We start from the raw sequence: 10,771 nt of genomic DNA, 5'->3' as shown, positions 1-10,771 counted from the left end.
TGTTATGTACTACAGAAGCCCACGGTTCTGTCAGATAAAAAGGTAGGGTTCTTTGCTTCTTTTTTTTTGTGTTGTTTTTGTCTTTAATAGACCTCTGTTTATAAATATCATTAACATAACCTAATAAAACATTAGGGTTAACTTTCAAAAGTCTAAAATTTAATATACACAAATTTTATAATTTCTAATACTATTAAAATATAATATTTTTTTAAATAAATTGTGTATAACTTCCAAAATCTCAAGGACTGATCTTTGATAATTGCAATTAGCTACTGTAGCTATGACTACAAAACTGGTCAGCCATTTCTGAGTTTTCGTTAATATGTGAAAATAATACAGTATATGAATTCCGAACATTTTCAGATTTTACAAAAAAATTGAGTAATCATTTTTTTGTCGGCAATTTTAACTGAATCTTTCTTTTCGATTGCATCTAGATGTGAATAATTAATTCACACTTAAAACAAAAGAAACACATGCAGAAGGATAAGTTGTTATACTGAAAGTCTGATAACATTAATGAAGAACTCAACAATACACACGGGATGTTATTGAAAAAGTCATAATAATGGTTTCAAAGTCAAAACCTTTGAACATTTCAAGAAATGACAACTCGCCGGTCGTCTTCGTTCACCTTCGTCTCTCTGTTTATATTATGTCATAAAGACGTATTTTCATGATTGCAAATAAACAAACAAACAAACAAACAAAAGGAATACTATAAAAGTGCGTTTCTTAATTTTTAATTCTTTGGAAAGTATACTATATTAGATAGTGTTTACGGGGAGAAAACTTTCCAAAGGAAGGTTTATTAGCTTGAGGTTGTTCTGTGAGCTCTAATGGCTGATAAGGTTGATGAAAGAACGCTACAGCAGACTTCCACGTGGGCGGTCGCCGTGGTTTGCTTCTTCTTGCTTCTAATTTCAATTGTCATTGAGAAACTGATTCACAAATTAGGAACCGTAAGTTTCCTTTTGAACTTCTTCTTCAATCTTGATTCTCCGTTTCTGTGACATTTTAGTTGTTCTTGCTTCTCTGTTTCTTCTTCTTGATATCTTTCTGAGTTTGTTTAGTTCTTCTTGATTCTCTGTATCAACTTCTTGCTCTGTTTCTGAGCCTGTTTAGTTCTTCAACATTCCAAAATTCAAACCTGATCTCATAGATTAAAAGTAATTTATGTTCGAAACTGCCAAAATCCAAAAGGGATTTACGTTTTTTTTTTATTGTCTTTGCGTTGATTTCATAGTGGTGCTCTGTTTCTAAAACTAAACATAATCCATGCTCTGTTTATCCATCAACTTACGACAGTGTTTTAAAAGGAAGAATAAAAAAGCTCTGTATGAAGCTCTTGAAAAGGTCAAAGCAGGTAAAAAAAAAGCTCAGTGTATTAGTTTAGAATAAATATATTATTTCCCTCACATAAGATTTATTTAAGTATAGAGCTTATAGTCTTCTTTCGTGTGTATTTTATTAAATGTAAAACTTGCAGAGCTTATGCTGATGGGATTCATATCACTGCTGCTAACAATTGGACAAAACTATATATCACAAATTTGCATCTCCGAGAGCATCGCAGCATCAATGCGCCCTTGCAGTAAATCCGAAGAGTTGAAAGAGTATCCACCTAAGAACAAAGATACGGGAAATGACGAAGGAGATGAAGAAAACTCTGGTCGAAAGCTTCTCGAACTAGTCGAATCTTTCATTCCTCGGAGGAGTTTGGCTACCAAAGGCTATGACAAATGTGCAGAGAAGGTAAAAAACTCATTTTATTTTTAAAAATCAATTTCACTAAAACCCATTAATGCATATACCCTTCTTCAGTTTCTGACAGATGACTCTTCTAATGTTTTGTTACCAGGGAAAAGTGGCTTTTGTATCGTCCTACGGTATGCATCAGCTGCATATATTCATCTTTGTTTTGGCCGTTTGTCATGTGATCTACTGTATTGTTACTTATGCTTTGGGAAAGATCAAGGTAGTAAGTACATCCACAATGTGTTCAAAACCGGTTGAGATTTTGCTTCTTTTCGCTAAAATATGTTTTGTTTTAATGTTTCTTTCTGTAACTCAGATGAGAAGGTGGAAGAGGTGGGAAGAGGAGACAAAGACAATCGAATATCAGTATTCACATGGTATATTTGTATATACGTATAGCTTACGAGCTTGGAAATGACACTGAATGTGTAGCTTTAACTAGGCATCTTTTCAAATGTAATGCAGATCCTGAGAGGTTTAGGTTTGCGAGGGATACATCTTTCGGGCGTAGACATCTGAACTTCTGGAGCAAATCGACTATTACGCTTTGGATTGCATGTTTCTTCAGACAGTTCTTTGGGTCTGTTACCAGAGTTGATTACTTAACATTGAGACATGGTTTCATCATGGTAAAACCTTTTTTGATTTCTAGTATTTTTTTCATTGTTTGAAAAAAGCTTATCTCTCAAGACAAAGTTCATATTGCGAAAATGCTCCTTCTTCAGGCACATTTGGCTCCTGGGAGTGACGCGAGGTTCGATTTCCGGAAGTACATTCAAAGATCATTAGAGGAAGACTTCAAAACCATCGTCGAAATCAGGTTTGGGACTAATTAGTAGTATTTAACAAACTCTAAATCAGTTACTGATTACTTCTTAGCCTGATGATTCATTTGCTTATATCTTACAGCCCTGTGATCTGGTTTATCGCTGTGCTATTCCTCCTCACAACCACACACGGTACACTCATTTTCAAGACATTGCTACATTTATATTTCCTATACAACAGTCAATAAACTAATATATTTGCTCTATAAACAGGATTGAATTCTTACCTCTGGCAACCATTCATTCCCTTAGTTGTAAGCAACAAAAACATTATATACAAAGAAACATTTCTTTTGGTTTCGGTTTTTTTTTTTTTTACATGAACCAATGTATTAAACAAACTGCAGGTGATACTTATAGTTGGAACAAAACTTCAAGTGATAATAACAAAACTAGGACTTCTAATCCAAGAGAAAGGAGAGATAGTGAAAGGCATGCCGCTTGTTCAGCCCGGTGATCATCTTTTCTGGTTCGGTCGTCCACGTTTCATTCTCTTCCTCGTTCACTTAGTCCTTTTCACGGTACTATACATATACCTTCACGATCTATTTTCCTTCCTTCTTACAACTACAAAACTAAACATGTTTAACAATTAACAGAATGCGTTTCAACTAGCGTTCTTTGCGTGGAGTACGGTAAGCAAGCAAAGCAATTCCATATTCTCCACTACCAATTTCTCAAGCATCCATCAGTTGACATCACATTTTGCTATTTCTGCAGTATGAGTTTGGGATTAAGAACTGTTTCCACAAAAGTACTGTAGATGTGGTCATCAGAATTTCAATTGGGTAAGTAACAGCGTAAAGCTTTAACCAATTATAGAAACAGAGAGAAAACATCAAACTAACATCTTTCTTCCTTCTCTATTGAAATTGCAGACTTATTGTACAGTTTCTTTGCAGCTACGTTACTCTTCCTCTTTACGCTCTTGTTACTCAGGTAAGTCACACACACAAAAGACATAATAACTAAGCAAAGAGTGAATCTAAACGTTTTGAGTTTGGTGGAATTCTGTTTAGATGGGTTCGAAGATGAAACCGACAGTGTTCAACGAGAGAGTAGCAGTAGCTTTAAAGAGTTGGCATCACACAGCTAAGAAGCAGATCAAACATGGAAGAACTTCAGAGTCAACGACGCCTTTCTCTAGCCGTCCAGCTACACCTACCCACGATTCTTCTCCGATTCATCTCCTCCGCAACGTCCACAAACGAAGCAGAAGCGCCGATGAAAGCTTCGCCAACTCGCTGTCTCCGAGGAGAAACTCTGACTTCGATACGTGGGATGTTGAGTCTCAACAAGAACCTTCTTCTTCTTCGATAAAGTATCATTCTAGGTTTAGGGAAGAAGACTCAGAGAAGAAGAAGCCTTCAGCTGTGGAGCTTCCTGCTGGACCTGGAATAATAAGAACTCAGCATGAGATTAGTACTATTAGCTTAAGGGATTTTTCATTTAAGCGATGATTTTTATTTATAAAAAAAAAATTGATTACTAGTGATGATTTGTTAATATGTTTTCAAGCTTATATGGAAACAATGTTCTTATGTACATTTCACCTTATTTATACATAATTATTTCTCGTTTATATAGCTTTATCACCACCATTTAGTCCCTAGAAGTTGTACTTGTCAATTGAAATGGTCATTTCTAACAAAATACGAATTTGTTTACACAGGGTGTTACAGCACGAAAGAAACAAGATTGTAGGATACAAGAGGATGGACATCAACATAAAACACCATGAGATGATACGATGATATATCATCTCAGTGGAACTTGAGGCTGGTCAAGACATTGTTGTTGACTGGATCAGCCAAATGATCAAGAAGGTTTTGGTAAGGCCCCACACCGGTAACTAGTCCCTGCACAAAGTAGCCTAGGATGGCCAGCATTGCCAGTCTACCGTTCTTGACCTCCTTGAGTTTCAACTCCTTCATCGACTTCTCGTCTTTCCCAAACCCAAGAGGGTTGAAAAAAGGTCCACCGGGGTAAGCCGGGTCACCTGAACCGGCAAAACCTTTCTCTAAACCCAAGAAGTACTGTTTACCCATAGAGCCTGGGTTGTACCAGTCCTGCAACCTCCTGTGCTCAGCAAATCCCATCAAAGCCATCTCGAGGACAAAGAGGGTGTAAGGGTCTGCCCAGTAGCTGTATGTTCCTGCAGGTGGAATCACACCGGTTTGAAACCAGGGAAGAGCAGTGTCTGCTGGAATCAGACCGGCCTTTCCTAGAATCTCAGGTGCAATAGCTCCAGCTGCGCCCAACATAGCGAACCGCCCGTTGATGATCTCTCCGTAAGCTAACCATCTTGGCTCGATGAACCCTCCAGTACCCTCTGGGTCTGAAAGACCAAGCGGGTCGAATCCAAAGTCGCCAGGTAAGCTGCAGAATCAAAACATCTCCGCAGTTACTAATCGTTTTCTGTAAAGTCTACATGTTTGGGAAGATCATAATGCTTAAAGAAATTAAATCTTTGGAATTACCTGCCATCCAAGTAAGAAAGACTCTGTGATGATGCAAACCACAATTGCCTGTTTGCTCCTTGCTGAAACCAAAACACACACAAATCCACGATCAGATTATTCAGTACACACAGATATAGAGGGAGAGAGATTTGTGAAAAAAAACTATAGAGTATCATGAACCTTGACAGGTGGAGTTGAAGCAGCTTTAACAACAAAGGAAGTCTTCCTCACAGACACAGCTGGTTTTGAGCCGAATATCTGTCTAGCTGTCTGAACAGAGGAGGTGAGTGAAGATGACACAAGTGCTTGTGCTGCCATTTTTTGCTCTGTTCCTTGAACTCCTCTCTTCTGTCACCAAGAGACGATGATTGTTCAGTAATGCTCTGCAGGGAAGGGTTAAGAGTACAAGGAACACGGTCCATCAGAACTACTTGTGGTTTTGAAATAGCCAACTGGTTTTACTCAGATTAGATTAGTACCTGCTTCACCAACTATATCTGCCCACGTGGCAACATGAGTTGGATAAGAGATTTTGTTTACGTGTTATTCGTTAGAGCATCTCCAATGGTGGATTCACCATTGGAGTCATTAGGAGTAGTATATATATATATATATATTTTTTATAATAGTTAAGGACTCTTTTAGAAAATGATAGTCCAATGGTGATACTCATTTAAGAATCTTTACGAATAAAATAATATTAAATTTTAAAACATGTAAAATTGAAAATTTTATTTATTACATGAAATACAATAAACATAACATAATTCAATATTCATCACCAAATTTAGTCCAAACATTTTCAATTAAATCGATTTTCAATTGATCATGTATACGCCTCTCGCGGAGATGATTCCGAATCCCAAGCATGTTCCCGAGATTTGAAGGCATCTCGGTACTATAGGACATATCCACTTGTGAACTTCTTGATGTCTCTCCTTCTTCAAATTCAGTTGTATTGTACTGAGTGTATCCATCCCGTTCATCTTCGACAATCATATTGTGTAGTATGATACATGCTCGCATAATCTGCCCTATCTTCGCCTTGTCCCATAAAAGAGCTGGCCGGGTTTCTAACAATTGCAAAACGAGCTTGCAAGACTCCAAATGCACGCTCGACATCTTTTCTGGCGGCTTCTTGATGTTCTGCAAATAACACGTCCTTTGGACCTTGAGGAATAGAGATGGATTGGATAAAGGTAGGCCACTTTGGATATATACCGTCGGTGAGGTAGTACGCCAAATCATACTGGTGTCCGTTGACGACGTACCGGACCCTTGGAGCTCGACCTTCCAAAATGTCATAAAAAACGGGGACCGATCGAGGACATTAAGATCGTTTAACGTACCTGGAGGACCAAAGAAAGCATGCCAAATCCAAAGATCTTGAGAAGCTACTTCCTCTAAGACAATTGTCGGTTTTCCCGATCCACGTGTGTATTGTCCTTTCCATTCGGTTGGGCAATTTTTCCACTCCCAATGCATACAATCAATGCTTCCAACCATCCCAGGAAATCCACGTTTCTCTCCAATATCGAGTAGTCGTTGAAGATCCTCCGACGTGGGTCTTCGTAGATACTCATCTCCAAATAACCGAATAATTCCTTCAGTAAAATTATCTAGACAGGAAAGTGCGGTGCTTTCACCAAGTCGAAGATATTCGTCAACCGAGTCAGCAGCTGAACCATAAGCAAGGAGACGAATTGCAGCCGTACATTTTTGCAGTGGAGAGAGACCATCCCTCCCGGTTGCATCTCTTCTCTGTTGAAAGAATCGAAACTCCTCTGAGAGACGATAGACTATACGCATGAATAAGTCCTTGTTCATGCGGAAACGACGCCTGAATAAATATCTCGGAAATGTCGGTTCTTCGCTAAAGTAGTCATTCCATAAACGGATGTGTCCTTCTTCACGGTTGCGTTCTATGTAAGTACGTTGTCCTTTCTTCTTTCTTCTGCCGGCGACTATGTCGTCGTGTATATTTTGAAATATACCGTCGAAAGCTTCTTCTAATCTTTCTTCGAGTTCATCTGATGATGATGATGACATTTTCGGAAACCGACCTTCAATATAATATGTGAAAATGAAGTTCGTTAGAGAAGTAGAATCTAAACTCATTTCTATATATTTATAACTAATGAAAATTTGTAAATTGAAATTTGTAAATTTCTAACTCATTTCTAACTCATTTCTATATATTTATAACTAATGAAAATTTGTAAATTGAAATTTGTAAATTTCTAACTCATTTCTAACTCATTTCTATATATTTATAACTAATGAAAATTTGTAAATTGAAATTTGTAAATTTCTAACTCATTTCTAACTCATTTCTATATATTTATAACTAATGAAAATTTGTAAATTGAAATTTGTAAATTTCTAACTCATTTCTAACTCATTTCTATATATTTATAACTAATGAAAATTTGTAAATTGAAATTTGTAAATTTCTAACTCATTTCTAACTCATTTCTATATATTTATAACTAATGAAAATTTGTAAATTGAAATTTGTAAATTTCTAACTCATTTCTAACTCATTTCTATATATTTATAACTAATGAAAATTTGTAAATTGAAATTTGTAAATTTCTAACTCATTTCTAACTCATTTCTATATATAAGCTCCCTTGGTGTTGTCCCAACGAGGAGAGGGCTTGAGTTGTAGTACTGGGTAATCCTCTGCCAGAAAGCACCAGCTTTCTGCTCGTTGCTGACGATGGCGTCCTTACTGGTGTTTAGCCAAGCACCAATAAGGATTTTATCCTCTGCTGGTGTCCATTTCCTCCTCTGACTAACGGTAGACTCATCTACTCCTTGGGTAGAGAACAAATCAGGGTCGGGTGAATGAAGATCGAAAGAGTTTTGGCTATTTAGTAGGTTCACAAAACTAGAAGTGTTATCCATGGTGGGAGAATACTAAAGACGACTCACTCCTAAACAAAGACAGAGGCTTAAGTAAACTATAACTACAGACGACTCAGTAGCATTTAACTCAGAGGAGTTAAGAAAGACGTAGTTCAACAATAAAGACTCTGCTTGCAACAAAGACTTTACAGGGAGAAGTACTAACTATTTAACATTAAACACCTATCAACTCAGAGGAGTTAGGAAGGTAGCAATTAAGTTTCATTTAACACAAATCAAATCTCAACGGTTTAAAAAATTTACAGCTATATCACTTAATGCCATTTACCATTTCTATCAATATCACTCTAATTTCTAGTTAAGTCCGGAGTTAGAAATATTTACAGCTATACTAGAGTATGCGAAAATGATTTTAACAAATTCAAGGAAGTAGTTTGTTCATTACCTTTCAAAGCTCAGACCCTCGCCTTTTCAACCTCCGTAGCTTTTCCTAAACAAATATGAATAAAAAGCAGTCAAAAGTTTTATAAAAAATCGAGATTATAATATGAAAAGAAAAAGGGAAACAAACTCACCACCCAACATGAACACCATAAAGATTACGATGAACAAACTCAGCAGGACACAAACAGCCAATAGGAACATCTCTTTAATCCCTGAGATCTTCTTAGATAACTCTGACACCGTCTCCTCTACCTTAACCAGCTTCTGCTCACTCTCGTTATGTTGAGACTTAACCTCCCTAAGTTGTCTCTGAAAGTCAGACATCTCTTCCATTACGGCTACATCCCACCATTTCCAGATGTGGCAGTCTCCATCATCGGCGTTCTCACACGTGAAATACCTTCGGCCTGGGTCTTTGCTTGTGTACGATGCAGCAACAACAGGGTCAGCACCACAGTAGCAAGTCTCCGGGATTCCATCGTTAGCTTCGGGTTGTCGAGGGTAGTGATACGGCTCGGGGATGTTATGCATGCTCTGCGCTTCATCCGCGTAGATATCAGCTTCTGCTTGAAGAAGAGAAGTTATATCGAGGGAGGAGTCCTCAGATGAAGAAGGCTGGGTGTAGCTGTAGTCTTGTCTCATTTTCCTTAACCTGAAACAGATATAAAAGATACAAATTAGACATGACACATGAAAAACATTTAAACGGTTCACATATTCAATCGACCTTCTTCTCCAAAAAATAATCTGACTTATAAAGAGTTTGAAATACATTTTCAAAAACTAAAGAATTCAAAACATTAACTAATTAAGATCACACCGGAGTAATACTAAACTATGAGAAGAATGGTAAGAGAGCAAGACAATCACATAATCACATGCTCGTAATGGTAAGAGAAGAAGAAAATCACAGAGACGATTGTAATGTAAGAGAACAAGATAATGTTAGAGAAGAAAACAATCTCATATAATGTAACAGAGGAAGATATTCACAGAGCCACAATCACATACAAGAAGATAATCACGCGGTCCTAATCGCAGATGATGTAAGAGAAGAAGATAATCACAGCCTCCTAATCGATTGAAACCCATATCGATTGAAACCCATATCGATTGAACCCAATTCGATTTGAAACCCTAATCCCTTTACCCCCAAATCGTTTAGAAATCCTAATAGATTCACTCTTTCAAAAAAAGAGAAGAAGATATACAGAAATCGATCGACAAGAACCCAAAAATTCCTAATTCCAGTGAAAATGAAACCCTAATTAGAAACGAAAAAATCCCCAAATCGTTTCAAATCCCACAACCGATCCCTACACAAGAACATAGAGAAGAAGAAACCTAATAAAAATCACAAATCGTTGTAGAAAGACATTGATTTACCTTGATGGCTCGAGGAGATCGAATCGCATAAACCGTCGCCTTTCCTCTTTTTTTGTTCTCTTCTTCGCGAATGATTTCATTTTTGTTTCCTCGTGCACGTTTACCCTTCGACCGGACTGCTCCTTCCCAGTATCACACTCTTTTATTAATTTTTTATTCTAATGCTGCAGTTAAGGATTCATATGAACCCTGGGTTGTGGATGCTCTTATCTGCCACACGAGAACAAAAGAATCTTTACATCTGAACCTATTGGATATAACATTTGGGCAAATCTCCAAAATAGCACATTTCTAAGTTTATGTCACAAAAATAGTCCTCAAAAACTAAAATGACTAAAATAGCATTTTATCTTTTGAAAAATTTAAATTTTTTTTATTTTTCAAAATTTGAAATCTTATCCCAAAACCCCACTCTCCAACTCTAAAACCTAAACTCTAAACCCTAAACTCTAAACCCTAAACCCTAAACCCAAAACCCCACTCCCCAACCCTAAACCCTAAACCCTAAATCTAAACTCTAAACCCTAAAACCTAAACTCTAAACCCTAAATCCTAAACCTTAACTCTAAACCCTAATGTCTAAATTAAGTTACCATTAGGGTATAAGTGTATATTTATCTCTTTTGATAAAACATTAAGTGATATTTTGGTCATTTTTATTCTTACAGGCTATATTTGTGACAAAAAATTTTTTTAGTGCTATCCTAGTCATTTTCTCTATAACATTTATCACATGTTTTATATTAAAAAATTAGGTGTTTTCTTGCACAATGTGTAGTGATAAAATTTTAAATTTAAATTGTATTTAAAAAAAAAATTTGTTAATACTTTAGATTTTACTATCTTTAAACCAACTAGATCCTTTTTCCACGCTACGCGCGGATAATATATTTAAATTTATTACATTTATTATTTTTTATTTGTATGTGAATTTTTGTATGTTAAATTATATAAATAACTAATTTTAAAATTTGATTTTTTTTATATTTTTAATTTATAGTAAGCATTTCTATTATATGT

General features: G+C 36.4%; 3 protein-coding genes across 5 annotated transcripts; 1 reads left to right on the top strand and 2 right to left on the bottom strand.

Moving 5' to 3' along the window:
• The first annotated feature begins 640 nt into the window (after positions 1 to 640).
• Positions 641 to 4,400, top strand: LOC106342313 (MLO-like protein 6). 2 transcript variants are annotated; one of them, XM_013781201.1, is made up of 14 exons: positions 641 to 965; positions 1,312 to 1,369; positions 1,493 to 1,758; positions 1,865 to 1,984; positions 2,078 to 2,138; positions 2,227 to 2,390; positions 2,487 to 2,581; positions 2,671 to 2,720; positions 2,802 to 2,842; positions 2,936 to 3,109; positions 3,188 to 3,223; positions 3,309 to 3,376; positions 3,467 to 3,527; positions 3,608 to 4,400. In XM_013781201.1, exons 1-14 carry the CDS (start codon positions 843 to 845, stop codon positions 4,046 to 4,048), a joined length of 1,758 nt encoding a protein of 585 aa, XP_013636655.1. In that variant the 5' UTR covers positions 641 to 842; the 3' UTR covers positions 4,049 to 4,400. The 2 variants fall into 2 exon arrangements, with proteins under 2 accessions (XP_013636655.1, XP_013636656.1); XM_013781202.1 differs by having other exon boundaries at positions 643 to 965; positions 1,865 to 1,981.
• On the bottom strand, positions 4,208 to 5,491 carry LOC106342314 (chlorophyll a-b binding protein 8, chloroplastic). Its single transcript, XM_013781203.1, has 3 exons — positions 5,231 to 5,491; positions 5,069 to 5,130; positions 4,208 to 4,967 (listed from the first exon to the last, which is right to left on the bottom strand). Exons 1-3 carry the CDS (start codon positions 5,366 to 5,368, stop codon positions 4,352 to 4,354), a joined length of 816 nt encoding a protein of 271 aa, XP_013636657.1. The 5' UTR covers positions 5,369 to 5,491; the 3' UTR covers positions 4,208 to 4,351.
• Positions 5,492 to 7,842: 2,351 nt separating this feature from the next.
• LOC106340162 lies at positions 7,843 to 9,974 on the bottom strand. 2 transcript variants are annotated; one of them, XM_013779024.1, is made up of 4 exons: positions 9,752 to 9,974; positions 8,497 to 9,017; positions 8,367 to 8,411; positions 7,843 to 7,869 (listed from the first exon to the last, which is right to left on the bottom strand). In XM_013779024.1, the coding sequence occupies exons 1-3, from the start codon at positions 9,829 to 9,831 to the stop codon at positions 8,377 to 8,379; spliced, it is 636 nt and encodes a 211-aa protein (XP_013634478.1). In that variant the 5' UTR covers positions 9,832 to 9,974; the 3' UTR covers positions 7,843 to 7,869; positions 8,367 to 8,376. The 2 variants fall into 2 exon arrangements, with proteins under 2 accessions (XP_013634478.1, XP_013634477.1); XM_013779023.1 differs by lacking the exon at positions 7,843 to 7,869 and adding an exon at positions 7,904 to 7,922.
• Positions 9,975 to 10,771: the final 797 nt, after the last annotated feature.

This window comes from Brassica oleracea, chromosome C4 (assembly GCF_000695525.1).
Source record: "Brassica oleracea var. oleracea cultivar TO1000 chromosome C4, BOL, whole genome shotgun sequence".
Lineage (NCBI taxonomy): Eukaryota > Viridiplantae > Streptophyta > Magnoliopsida > Brassicales > Brassicaceae > Brassica > Brassica oleracea.
The sequence above is the reverse complement of the archived record's forward strand: the minus strand, read 5'-3'. Positions and strand labels throughout refer to the sequence as shown.